General features: G+C 42.5%; 1 protein-coding gene across 1 annotated transcript in view; it reads right to left on the bottom strand.

Annotated features, from left to right (window-relative positions):
* Positions 1-1,028: 1,028 nt before the first annotated feature.
* The window catches only part of GPRC6A (G protein-coupled receptor class C group 6 member A), a 590,379-nt gene continuing 576,465 nt past the window's right edge, over positions 1,029-14,942 (bottom strand). The window contains exon 6 of the mRNA XM_069606634.1: positions 1,029-10,385. Coding sequence (XP_069462735.1) covers positions 9,289-10,385 — 1,097 coding nt within the window. The 3' untranslated portion in view covers positions 1,029-9,288. The remainder of the gene's footprint in view (positions 10,386-14,942) is intronic.

Genomic DNA, 14,942 nt, shown 5'->3' with positions numbered 1-14,942 from the left:
AAAGCCTGGTGTGGTTGGGTCTCTCATGGGCAGTATTTGGATAAACCTGGCATGGAACTTCACCAGGAGTAGGTTTCCATATTGCCCTTTAATGGCTCTACAAGCAACAATGTTGGCTCATTTGTCAGGATAGGGGGCAGCAAAATGCCAACCAGTGTGAGAAACCTGAAGGTGTCTCACTCACTAGTCCCCGGGGATCTGTCATCCAGGGGGCCAGGACACGGCCATCGCTATTGGATCCAGTTCCTCGGGGTGGACCAGTGCGGGACTAACACCAGAGCCCTATACCTGACATGTCCCAACACAAGGGTCAGGCAGAGTCAGGCAATTGCTGATAATTACACACACCTGACATCCCTTCCCTTTCCCCATAGGGATAAAAGGCAGAGCATGAAAGGACACTCTGAGCAAGGCTAAATGCATGAGGAAGCAGCTATTCCAGGGCGGCAGTTCAAATGGAGGAGAAAGGCAGTGAGACCTGAAAGGACGACAAGGAGGAATTGACCTTGCCCTTTTCAACCCTGACCCACAGAGCTTCCGAGAAGGGAAACTTAAGACCGGGAATTGCAGCTGACGAAAGATGCGAAGGATGTCAGCGGTATATGGGACCCTCCCGCACTGATAGCCAGGGCAAGGAGAAGCGGTTGCCGTCGTGGCACCCTCCTTGACTCCAGAGGCAGGAGACGCCAACAGAGTTCAGCACAGCCGGTGAGTTGGAAAATAACTGATAATAGGCTGTACTGTGAGGGGCTTAAGGTTGCGAAGAGCAACATTGTATGAAGATAGAAGATTAAAGTACAAAGGTCTTTTGTAAGCAAAATAGTTATCAGTTAAAGGAGTCCGGTGCCACGTGGGTGCTCAATCGAAGGACTCGGACTGATGCCCCACTCCTGAACAAGGAGAATGTGTTGAATTGGGATATTGGGTTATGTTGAATTACACGCATAATCGAAAGTCTTTGGTTGTTGTAGAAACTACAACTAGCAAGAGGCCTTAGGGGAGGCCAGCGTAAGGTGTCAAAGTGGCAATTTTTATTATTTTTTTTATTATTAATTGGTTGGTTGGTAATCAACCTTTTAATTTAATATATAACACAAGTTAATCACATTGAACATCAAAATGAATTCAAAATAAAATCAAGCTCAAATCAGTACCGAACAAAACCCTACAACCCCTCTGCTTCAGCATTTCATCATTTTACAACAACAGCAAAAGGTGGCAAAATCACAATTCATATATGTACATCATCTGAATTATCATTTATAAAAACAATCTAAAATAGGTTCGAATTACCACATCGTTAAAACCATTAATAGACCACATGTGAAGAGGACGTTAATTACATAACACACATATTTAAGCTGTACTTGTTATCTCTCAAGATTTAGTGCTAACATAAATTGGACAGTAGCTATCCAGACAGCTTGCAGAGGTGAGGAGAATATTCTAAACCAAAGTACATCTTTAGTTAAGCAGTTATAATTTTCATACAGTTTTTTAAAGAATGTACAGCATAATTCTTTTAATGAAGAGCAACCTACTATCAAGTGTTTTAAAGTTTCCTCACACTCTGGTAATTGACAAAACCGACAAATATTTTCTTGTTTTGTTATTTGACCTCTTCGAGCTAATATTTCTCTGGTGGGCCATAGATTGAGTCTAAATCGGAGATAGTTGTTTCTGAAGTGGGGCGAGGGGAATTTAAGTAAATAAGAGGCAGCAGTTCTCATTCTTTTCGTACCGAAAGGCAGACCGCTATAATCTTTATACCGCGAGCAAAACTCTAAAGTGCAAATCCAGTCATGCTGATATAGTTTTCTCTGGGCACGATTGGGATTGATTAAAAGCAATTCAATAGTAATGTCGGCTTCTACTAAAAGATTGGTAACAAAATTTCTCCACTTATTGGGAAAAAGATGTGTGGATTTCAGCATGTATATAGCCAATATATAAGATAAATCTGAACAATTATACAGAGCAAAAATTTCCTCATTAACGAACACAATTTCCACGCATAAAACACAAACATTGAAAGGACTCCTAGCTCATAACGTATCAAAGGTCCTGGAGTTGAATTCAGTAACTTAAACACTGCTCGCCAAAATTTTCCCTCGAGTCGATCCCAAAACACACGGTCTCTTGGTAATTTAGTTTCAGAGCCGTATGTTATTATCGGTAGAACTTTTTGGGCGTAATATAGAAGTATCTGAGAACATGTAAATTTACCAAATTCATGCAAGAGGACTTTAGCTTGGCATATTAGTGTTTGCAGCTTTTGTTTTATATCCTGGACATAAGGAATATCACACTTCAGATTGTTAATAATCACTCCTAAATATTTATATTGTGGGGTAATAGAGATGAGCTCTTCTTGGAAAGTCCAGATGGACGATTTTAAGGGGCGACATTTTTTGTTATGACATTGCATGATCTGTGTTTTGCTTAAATTAATAGCCATATGATTGCTTTAAACATACAGTGAAAGGCCTTTTATCAGCCTCTGTAGACCTGACGGCGTTTTAGAGATTAAAATAAGATCATCCGCATATAATAACCATGCAATTTGATGAGACCCGAGTTTTGGAGCATCTGAGTTGATATCAATAAAATTCTTGCCCATGTCCAGTATAAACAGGTTAAAAATAGTGGCCGCCAGAATACAGCCCTGTTTCAGACCTCTTGCTGTCGGGATTTTGGTGGTTAAATGCCCAGCTAAAGTAGTTCTTATCTGAATTGCAGTATTTGTATGGAGAAGCGCAATCAATTTAATTAGTGAACCGGGGCAGCCCATTTTAATCAATTTACTAATTAAAAGATGTCTATCAATTGAATCAAAGGCCTCTTTAAAATCCACGAAAGCTAAAAACAAGGACTGATTAAGGCATTCACACTTAGCTTTGATCGCATTGATTGCTGTGATATTTATTGCCGTGCCTTTACCAGCAACAAATCCAGTTTGGAATACATCGATATTACCAGAGGTTTCTATCCAAGCCCGCAAGTCTCTGAGAATCAACCGGGCAAAGATCTTGCCCGGTGTATCAAGGAGGGGAATCGGTCTATAATTTGAGGGGTCTTGTCTATTACCCTTCTTGAACACCGGGACAATAATAGAGAGAGACCATGATTTAGGCAATTGTTGAGTGCGCATGATTGTGGAGTAGAGTTGATATAAAATCTTTGCGCATAGGTTCGGATCTTGCTTCATCATGTAATTAGAGATCCCGTCTGGACCAGGGGCACGCAATCTACTAGATTTATTAATATAAAATAAAATGTCTGCTACTGAGAATTGCAAAGTAAAAACTCCTGGGTCACACTGACTAAGTGGTGAAATTATAGGCTCAGGACAGGCATACAAATTTGTGTAATGTTCGACCCATTGAGCCTCTGCTACGTCATTGATTTGTAATGAAATCTGCGTATTAGGGTTGGTCTTATTAATTAGTGCCCATATTTGCGCAGAGTTTTTTGATCCCATCTTTTGGAGCATACATTCTTTATCAGTTTGATAAAGAATAGATCGATGGGCCTTCATCCAATTTTTATGTTTTGTTTTCAATGATTTAAGGGCTTGCCATTTAACTTGGATAGGCAAAGCCAAAACTACCTTTTTTTCCCTTCTAACCAGGACTTTTGACGCTGTACTTCCCTGTCAAAAGAGTGCAAGGGAAAGTACTTTGTCTTCGCCTTTTTTGTTGTACCGAATATATGCAATAAGTCACTATACTCGAGTGACTTATTAGTGCCTGAGATCCTCTCATACACAATTGTCTGTTCAAATACCTTGGCGAATTTCGCCAAATTGTATTCAGTCCAGTGTAATCTATTCATACCTTTGTTTACTGATAGGGGGTGGTATGTATTATATAACTCCTTTTTTCCCTGTGAAGCCATACAGTGCCATTTCACATTCAATATGTTATGATCACTGTCCTCAGTGGGGATCACACAAAACAACTTAATATCAGAGAATAATTCACGATTAACATACATAAAATCAATAATAGCACAGGAAAGTCCTTTTTTCCATGTGTTCTGTGGCGGGCTATCGGCAGGGCATGAACCATTTAACATAACCAAGTTTTTTGTCTCAATAAAAGTGTTCCAGGAGACCAGTCTGCTATCCATACGTTTATTGGGGGCATCCAGACAGTGCAAATTTAAATCGCCCGCCAGAATTACATTCGGGTATATAGGGAGTTTAATAATCTCTAACCATAACTCTTCCAGATCTTTAAGAAATGTTTTGGTGGGCATTGCAGCTGGATTCCAATATATATTTACTATTGCATATCTTTGTTCTCTTATTGTGATAATTATCAATTGAATATATCGATTTGGCACACTGGTGTTCTAGAACAATTTCTGAGGACTTGTTTAAGGCCATAAGGAGACCGGACATGGGCCGACCTTTCACAGATCATATTGCAGGGTTAAAAACTATTTCAAAGTTGTCCCACACTGGCCGCTCCATGAGCCAAGTTTCTTGAAATAAAATAATATCATGCTGCGATAACTTATTGGAACCATTCCTCAATAAGTGCCCGTGGCCTCGAGTGTTCCAACTTATCATAGACAAAGATGGCAGAGGATATTGAAAAGTAAGTTACGACTGCTTTGATACAAATTGAGATATTGGATGATAATTTTGGTTAATCGACTGAACACATAAACACTGTCTCTGATTGGAGACATATGTCTGCGTTGATGGATTTTGCACCGCAGAAATGGGAGCTTGAGTTGTCACAGCAGTGAGAAGCTCGAACCCTAATTCATATATTTCTCGTTTAGCAAGCCACAAAGTGTTTAACACAACTCGTGAGGACACCCAAAACCGTGCAACAGAGAGATCATTATCGAAGATAAATTCCACCAAATCAATATCGGAGGATTGCAGATCGTCTAACGCAGGAATTTCAGCTAGTATTGCAAGTATACTAGAGCGATTTAAATCATACTTCACATAAGGTGTATCTCTGCATCGGATGATCAATGGATATAGCGTTTGTTTGGGTGATATTTTCGAGTTTTTTGCTGGTAAAGACGAAAATCTATTAGAGTGCAACCAGTTTGTACCCAGTAAGTGGTTTTGTTGTTGAGGAAGTGTATCAGCCCTTGCAACCGGACCAGCTGGATAACGGCTCAGATCAGTTATTTGTGAATGCATAGTATGCTGGTCAACCTCTAACTTCGTATGTAATGTAGCATTTTTGTTCAAGTTGGTCATATATTCTTCCACCGCAGTTTTTATTACTTGTTGTATTGGCATTTCAGATGCACCAAATGTGAGTTGCTTGGTGGTGGGTGTATTATCGGAGTTAGTAGGAATTTTAAGGGGAGCAGACATTTTCTTTAAAGAGGAAAGCTCAGGGATCAGGGGCGTAATAAGTGACTGTACCACATGATTCTTTTCTGTATGGACTGTTATATGGGGTATCTCCCGAATATTAGGATCCTTCAGCATCTCTTCTTGGGCATTCAAGGGTCTCTGTTTAGTCATATAGTAGTCGATCTCCTTTCTGATTTCATTCCGTCTGGCTTCAACATTCTTATCTAAGATCCTCTCAGGAGAACAAGGTGATGAAGCTGCAGGGGTAGCACCCTCTTTTACTTGTATCACCGCAAATTGGGGTACTAAAGAAAGTGAAGCTTGTGTATTCACCGCCCTATCATGTTCGGCGGCCTCAACCAGCGCGTCTAGTGGGTCATAAGCTATTATGTCGCCAGGGCAAGCCGTCGGCTTGTTACTAGCTTTCTTAGCATTAGCCAAGGCGCTATTTTTTTTTTGTACTGCTTCCGCAGCCATGGTGGTGTTCTTCCTGGGCAAGGATAGGGCTTTAATGAAGGCTTTAGTTGCTGAGGTTGCCGTTTTTGTTATATCTTTAGCATTTTTTGTTTTTTTACAAACCAGGTTCTTTTTTGGCTTAAGTATTATTTCGCGTGGCTTAGATCCATTAAGTGAGAATATGTTAAACACTTGTTTGTCTTCAGGAACTACAGGGTCCGACAAAGACCTGTCCTTCGGATTTTCAATGCCTTGGGGCAGAGAAAAATCATCGTGAATTACATTCAGAAAAGCAGGTAAGGTCTTAAACTTTATAGCTTGTGATTGTGTAATAGGGTCGATAGGCGGCTTGTCAAAAATTAGTGATTTGTCAAGGTTTGGATTTAGTTTTTTTCGGATATTCGTTTCTATACTATGTTTAAGCGTTGCTTGCCAATGTAATAATTTCTCAATCTGTTTATCATGTGCCTACAGTTTTCGGTCAAGCGTTTCAAACAGCTTAAAAAGGGAAGAAATGGCCAAATTCATGGCATGCAACGTGGTCTCAATCAAAATGGACGGAGAAATGACTGAAGGCAAAATAGGGTCATCAGGTGGTCTAGCCAAGATGTCAGGGACGCGTCTGGGAGTGGGGGCAGCAAATGAAGCGGCCAAACTATGTGCTGTATCTGAATATATGAAAGAAACTTCGGGTAACTCTAATGAATTCCGACAATCATCCCCTTCCAAAAAGGAAGAGTTTGAGCTTAATTCAATTACTGCAGGCTGAGGATCCGATAAACCGCAGCAGCTTTCGATCAGGGGGAGTGGAAGGGGAGCATGACAGTCATGTAATGATGAACTACCCGCACCAGCAGGACCTGAAGAATTCTGACATAGTGTTTGAGGCTCTAGATTTCTGTTGGAATTGGTGTTGGACCCTGGGGATCCAGGTGCTTCACATATTACAGGCATAGGGTGAAGCTCTTTAAAAAGTGGGATTACGCCCTCTTTAATAAGAGTGTTATCAGAAACTCCCATAAAGCTTTTTACATTCGAGCCTTGGGCGCTCGTGGTGAACTTAAAACAAGGGTCAATTGGTTTACCAGTGAAGTCACAGGATAAGGGTTTAGACTCAAAAAAGAAACGTTTTATATCAGCTGGAGATGTATGTCTATTGTTGTTCGAGGCACTAGCAGGAGGATGCCTCCGGGGCGTACTGCCCATTTGTTTTCGCTTGTGTGTTTCGGCATTATCCTGAACCAAAATAGGCCCATTCAAAATTGCACTTCTTAGGGTACGCATGTCACCTTATAGTAATACTATCACAGAGTATAAATACAAATAGATAAGAATTATGATTAGACAAATAGATACTAAAACAAGATAGATAAATGCTGCTTAAAAGAGAGGGTCCAAAGGTTGAAAAAATAAAAAAATAAAAAATAAAATGAGAATTTAAAAATGGAGGGTGGAACTGAATTCTTACAAATGCGCCAAACAGTACCTTAGTTATTTGCTTGTGCTGATTTTACACTTAGAATTCTTAGCCGTCTAGGGAACGCCCGATGGCTTGAGGAGCAGCCTTAGTCCGTCTCTCCTCCCCAAAGACCGGCTAAACAAATCAATGAATTAATATTCTTCAGACTGTTGAACAGACCGTAGTTGATCCGAATTGGGACAATAAGTGGCAGATACTTGTCCGCTGGCGGTAATTAATCAGTACCTATCTTACCGCAACCAAGAGCCGACCACGCCGAACAGCCAAACAGCACCAGCCCTTACTGCCTCCAGGGCTTAACGCCGCAAGGGCGGTTGTGCCGGCAATATGAGGAGGGAGATAATCACATGATCCGTCACGTGATGGGAATAGTCCCCGCCCCCTCCAGGAAGCGGCCAGGCAGCAAGAGCAGCGCTCGCAGTGCTGCGTTCAGGAGGAAATGGCAGTCAAAGGAGCAGACGTGCAAAGTACCAAGCACTCCTTCCAAGTAGTAAAGAACACGCCGCAAGGGCGGTTGTGCCGGCAATATGAGGAGGGAGATAATCACGTGATCCGTCACTTGATGGGAATAGTCCCCGCCCCCTCCAGGAAGCTGCCAGGCAGCAAGAGCAGCGCTCGCAGTGCTGCGTTCAGGAGGAAATGGCAGTCAAAGGAGCAGACGTGCAAAGTACCAAGCACTCCTTCCAAGTAGTAAAGAAAGTGGCAATACGAGGGTCAAGCCAAAACCCTTGTACAGTCGAAGGTGTTTGGCACGTTGTGGAAGCAAAGAGAACTGTGTAAATGGGGCAAGTGTGAACCCGACTGAGGGAAGCCTGTAAATTAGGGTAAAGCAGTAACCCATGCAAATTAATTGTGATGATAGAGCTGTGCAAAGGCTGAAAGGGGGCTTAAGGGAAAGCCTGACTGGGGGCTCAGACTCAGACTTAGGTGAGGGAAGAACCTAAGGGGTCTAGAAAAACTTTCTTGTGTGAAAAGGTCAATGTGAACCCGACAGAGGGATGCCAGGAGAAAGCCAAGGGAAGTGAATCCTGCATTGTGGGAGAACCAAGTAATACACCTGTGAACATTGTGACAACAAGTTTGAACCCGAATGAGGGATGTCTACAGTGAGTGTTTGGTCTGAGCCCGACTGAGCGAGGCTAATGACTGAGAGAAGGATTAGAGCCCGGCTGAGTGTTCCAAGGTTGAAGAGTAAGCGCCTGAGTCATGAAGATTAGCAGAAGGAACTTTTGGTTTGTTGTTTATGGCACATCAGGCACTCTTAAGCAAGAGACTTTGCATGAAAGAGACTTGGACACAGAGGCTCCTGATATTGAGAAAAGGAACTGTAACCTCATGCCGGAGAAGCCCAGGAGTGTGCTGTGCTAAAGGGTCCCGCCTTGTTCCATGCTAAAAACGTGGGGAAGGGAGACCCTGGCCATGACATCCTGACTTATTATTTTGTGAACAGTTCTTTTTTTACTTGTGAACATTATCCCACTCTATTTTGTAACAAAGCGGTAAGGATTGGCAATAGGTTTTTTAGTATATGCCCTTTTTATTTGACTAGACTCCACTTGGACGGTATTATTATTATTTTATGGTCGTAGCTTGCTCCCATCTTAGATTTAGGTTTAGATTAGGCATTTATCTCACCCATTTTATAGTTTATTAAACACCCTTGAACTGTGATCACTCTCGTCTTTCTTACTTTTATACCATGCCTTCCTTACATCAGCCTAAAACAAAGAGCATCTTGGCATTAGCCCAGAAGGCCCACAGTCGAGTACTGACATAGCCTGCTTCTGTCTTCCTTGAAAAAATGGAACAGCTGCCAACAAATTTTGTTTCTGCCATAGGTGAAGAGCTAACTGGCTGTACATTATGTGCCAGTCTGTTGAGGTCTGCTGTGAAGCCCGTTTGCTGAAGCCCATCTTCTGTAATGTATAGAAAAAGATTGCCTCGCTCCTTGAAAGGGGTCCATGTAAATTGGAATAAGATAGCATTAGAACAAGTCGGCAGCAGATTGCATGGCATATCTTCAAATACTGGCTAATCTCTTCCTCTGGTTGATCTTGCTATTGATTTTAGGAGTTTGTTCAGATGCTCTCATTCTGTGGTCAAAATAGCAATTATTGTTGGTGTAAATAACTGAAGGCTTGCTGGCTGCATCCATGTCAAAATGTCTGGGTTGCCTAGAAACACGACTGACCGCCAGGCTGCTTGCACTCTTGGAGGAATACTTGTACAGGATCTTCAGAAAGGCGGTCTTGGTATTTGTCTCTTGCTTGCAAAGAATGATGTAGCATTTGGGAAAGAAAGTGCTGCATAAAATTCCGTAGTTGGATATCAGAATGACAATCATTTCGACGGCCGGAAGGTACTTGCCGAACGTGGTGACATAGACAGGGATGAAGGTGATCCAGGCTATGAAGTAAATCAGGAGACCAAAGGTGATAAACTTGGCCTCATTGTAGTTCTCTGGTAACTTTCGGCCATTGAAAGCAAACATGAAGCAGACGAAGGCTAGAAGAGCTATATAGCCTAGCATGACCCCAAAGGCCACCGTGGAGCCTTCGTTGCATTCCAATATGATCGTTTTTGGAATAGAGTAGTTCTCCGCCACAAATGGTGGATCGAATATTAGCCAGCAAGCGCAAATGGTAATTTGGATACCAGTGCAGATGGAGACCATGGTGAAAGGCTTATAGAGGCGCTTCAGGAAACCTTGCAACTTGGGGTCGAAGCTGAAGGCCAGCGAAATTTTCAGCGACTTCAGTAGAATGCACGCTACGCAAAGTGTGAAGCTGAGGCCAAAGAACAACTGCCGGGCCCTGCACTGGAAGGTGCTCGGCCTCCCAACAAAGAAACCGGTACTCAGGAAGCTGAAGAAGAGGCAGAGGAGGATTATGTAGCAAAGTACTCCACCTGAGGCCTTCACAACAGGGGTGTTCAGATTCCTTGTAAATATGATGCTTATTACGAAAGTCAGCAAGACTCCAAACGCAGCAAGGCCTAACAAAACAATGGAAAACCCATCAGTCCAGTCGAGAAAATCAATCTTCTTTGGAAAACACCTGCTGCTCCCCACAGGGGCCCAATGGGACTTGTTGCCACACTTCAAACAGTTACCCATATCTAAAACGAGAGAAGCACATTATCATTAGAAGATTTTAAACATAGTGTTATGCATTCACAGACATTAGCACGCTGGGTGGGGGCGCTGGCCAATCAGGATTCTCAGAACATGGGCTGTACTGTGTGGTTGTTTGTAAAGATAAAAAAAATGAAACTTTACTTTATCCTGCGGCTGGGGGCTGTGCATTGCTACTTGTCAGGGAAGTACGTTTTCCTGTTGATGAGGTCAGACTGGCGGTAACCCTTAAATGCGGCAGTAGCGCTATTACCGCCGCATTTAAGGGTCCGCCAGATCATGGCTTTGGCGGATTTCCCCCCAGCTTTGAGCTGGGGGGAAATCCACGGCAAAATTGCCGATTTTCGCCGCGATTACCGCCGGAGGGAAATCCGCCAGTGGTAATAGCGCAAATTTTCCCCATTGGGCCCAATGGGGAATGAGGAATTCCCAAATGGGCCCAATGGGGAATGGGCAAAAACCCTTCCGCCAAACCCGTGATCCGGCGCTAATAGCGCCGGGGGGTTTGGCAGTAGGGCAAATAGCACCGGCGTTACCGCCCAACTCGTGATGAGGCCCAGAGTCATCAACAGTGAAAACGACTCAGCTGACAAGCAGTACTACGCAGAGCCGAGCTGCGGGATAAAGGTATGTTTCTTTTTTTTTAAGACACCATTAGCACCCGTGTAGGGAATCTACACGGGTGCTAATGGCGATATGCCCCTCTGAGGCATGCCGACTCTCCGATTATGGCACCACCGCCCTCGTTAAGGCACCCTTGCTTCATTCTGGCTCCTAACTTGGGCAGCGTGCCGTTAGTGACAGGGTCGGCTCGCCACCTCGGGGCATATCGCCTCAATCAATAAGTATCAATATGGATACCCTTACCAATAAATGTGTGCTGTACGATGGGGGAACACAACATTTTGAGAAAGAGCATTGAAACTGCACAATATCATTAGCTACTAGAAGCAATTAGAATTCAGCATACAATATAGGAAGCGCATTCTGTAAATATTTCCTTCTATCCTAGGAAAAGAGCAAAACGCTGGGAGAATTTACAATCAGGCTCTCGCTATTACTTTTGGAACTGAGATAAGGTGAAAAAAACAGGGAGACATATTTCATCATGCAAGTGAAAACCCACTTGTTATAGTAAGAGTAAATCAATGACCCCCGGGTGTATTACAGTGCTCTTAATAAATGTACATGTTTTAACTTTTGATGTTGTATTGTGCTAAGAAAAGAAATACAAACACTGCCCTCACGAATGCAAGATAATATGCTATTACAGCTATGGAATGTACCCATCGCTATTACACTGGATTTTGTTGATCCAATAAATAGGGCCTGATTACGACTTTGGCGGTGACGCCGGCGGTATTAGCCCTACCGCCGAACTCCCCGGCGCTAATAGCGCCGGATCACAAGTTCGGCGGTAATGTAATTCCCCATTCCCCATTGAGCCCATTCGGGAATGCCCCATTCCACATTGGGCTCAATGGGGAAAATTCGCGCTCTTACCGCCGGCGGATTTCCAGCCAAGAGCTGGGGCGAAATCCGCAGAAGTCCTGATTTGGCGGACCCTTAAAGCCAGTGTTAATAGCACGACCGCCGGATTTAAGGGTTACCGCCAAAGTCGTGATGAGTGTGTTTAGCCTCTAATATTGGTACAATTGTTAAACCAACACAGCTGCAATGTTTTTTTTAAAGTATAGACACGTTCACATATTCTTGCTGTACATTTTAAGCACAGTATTTTAGACATTCCTTTGCACCTAGACAGTATATAATCAGGTTCTTTGAGTAAATTTAACAGTGACATTAACAAGAGGATAGCTCAGGGGCAACGTGCTCGGCTTGGGAGCAAGACAACGCGGAGCGTTATAAATAACCAATTACAATTGCAATAACAACTATGGCTGTTTGAAGAGACCTAAGAAATTAATAGTTTTATCAAGTTTCTGTACTAACATATTAATTTTTGTTTTCCCTCAACGTTTTCCTTTTCTCTGATTATTTTAACCTGTACTGTTGTTGTTTTTTTGTTTATACAGTTATTTTCATTGTGGTTTTCTTTTGTGCACTTTGATCTAATGGGCACTCACTGATTAGTCTTTATACGTTATTGCAATGTGTATCAATGTGTATCTTGACAGCCTTGAAAAAGACCTGTGTATTGGTTGAAACACGTGTTGGCTGTGGCCTTGTTGATATTCTGATAAATTAAACAATATTGATTATAGAAAAGAACGTTATTGGGTTAATTTTAAAACCTTTATAAGTCAGTAATTTACTTTTCAAATGGAATAACCTATATTTAGTGCAGCGCAAACTGTTTGGTGCTTAAAAATACTTGTATGTGTGCTCACCCTGCAATTCATAGCATTTTCTGCTGGCATAATATGCCAATACATCATTTCAATAAATGTTCCTTTAATTTACAGTTATGCTTATCAGTTCAGCTATGTAAATTTGCTAAAAAAAAAACATGCTAATCATTATTTATCAAATTTTAAAACTCTATCTAAACAAATCTTTAGTCATTTCCTGAACCAACTCTTCTGTAGCGTCTTTCCTTCCAAACTCTAAGCGTAGCTATTGAGAAAAGTATATCATCAGCGTTCTCCAGCACAAAGGTCTCAGCGCCTTCCCAAATAGTCAGGCCCGTACTCAAAAAGAGTGTTAAGCATTTCTTTGTGTGGTGGGCCAACATAGAGCAAGACAGTATGACATGTGTTAAACTCTCCTTCTCCTCTTTGTGACAAGAATATCAGGGTTTCATTTATGGTGTTTGATTACCATCGGGAGGCTTACACAGGACCCCAAGTGTTGGATTTGAACAGGCTACTCCTATGGGCTGGGCAAGGGGTCCTTACTCTTCCATTGTCTCGTATATTGACAGCAGTAGGCAAGCAGTCCAAACCAAGCATGCAGGAGGAAAGCAGGGTGGGCTAGAATAATTGGTAAAATGTTAATGATTTCAATAATAGAATGCCCAGAACAATGTATATTTTATATACTTTATATCTCATTGCAAGTAGGTCATTATTCATGTGCAAGAAAAAGGATGTGTTCTTCAGCTTAACATTGTTCCTTTGGAGGGGGAATGTTATATGAGTGTGGCTTTGAAGCTGTAGGGCAGAGGTCTGCAACCATCAGCTCTGCAGATGTTTTGGGCTGCAACTCTAATTAGTCCTAGCCAGTATAGTCAATGTGGTGAGGGACAATGGGAGTTGTAGTCCAAAACATCTGGAGAGCCACTGGTTGCAGACCCCCGCTAAAGGCAATAGCAGCCGCTTTGACTATTTTGTGAATGGTGTCTTGAGTAACATGACAGGAGACCCCCTCAACCCTTTAGCCATTATAGCTACGCCTGTGATGGACCAGAAGGATCTGCAATGTCCCCCAGCTTCCCCATGCCTGCCGTCTGAATCGCCAGCTAATTGTCTTTCTGAACCAACCTTCTTCTTTTGACCCTGATGTGGGTGGACCTTCAGGTTCTATGTGAAAATGCCCCTGTGGAAATGTAGCCAGCAAAAAGTAATTTAAAAAAATGTAGTCATTCAAAACAATCAATGCAAAGTGCGGAGATGTTGTCAGCAACAAGGTTGCCACAAATATTATTTTTAATTACACAAAAGTACAAGGCTGTAACCCTAGCAATGACTGAAACGTTTAATAAAACCTCCACGATCTTCCTAACTCAGTTCCTAAACCTTCCCCTAACTAATCACTACTCAGAACACTAACCCTTCTGCGCGCTAAAGCATTTTATTTGCCTGTTACTCAATCCAAAATCAATGGAAAATGAACAGTGAACCTAACTACAACCCCATCACCAGCTCCTCACAAATGACATAGCCCTTGCTCTAATCCTTATCTTACAATTTACCCTAACCCTAACTGCAACTCTACCACTTACCCTAAAGCTTACTTTGCTCTGACCACTAGGTTTGTCCTAACCCCTATCGTACGCCAACCTCACCAGCCCTCCCCAACTCCCCTATCCCTTTCTTTAACACTCACCCAAGCTATTAATCTTCTAGCCCTAGCCTTACCCTAACCCCCTACCATAACACTTACCCTGACACTTAATCTACCCTAACAACTAACCAAACCTCAACATCAGCAGCCATGCAGCATCCACCCTGACCCTAGCTCCCACCCTAATTCCAACCAAAATCTTTAGTCTTAACTTAACCCTTATCATACCCCCTAAACCAGGCAATCGCAAGCCCACAAAACCCTGCATATTTTGACTACTTTTTGCATGGCAACTTTTTCCCTGCAGAGGTATCTTCAGCACAGCTGACAACATTTTTACTGGCAACATTTTCACTGGATACCTCCTTATAGCAATGGTGAAGAAAACGTTCCCCAATAGTGAAGGACCCGCTTAATTATGGTTTGCAGGGAACAAGCGGAAATCTGCTAATTTGGTCAAACCGCTATCGTTGTGCCTCTTGTGCTCACAGAGGGACTGGTAAGGAATCTGACTGAGGGTAGCTGTGAACAATGAGGACGCCTACACACCTGCCTTGGTACACTCCTTGCTCCCT

Source organism: Ambystoma mexicanum, chromosome 4p (assembly GCF_040938575.1).
Source record: "Ambystoma mexicanum isolate Mex_15411 chromosome 4p, UKY_AmexF1_1, whole genome shotgun sequence".
NCBI lineage: Eukaryota > Metazoa > Chordata > Amphibia > Caudata > Ambystomatidae > Ambystoma > Ambystoma mexicanum.
This window is presented reverse-complemented; position numbering and strand designations above follow the sequence as displayed.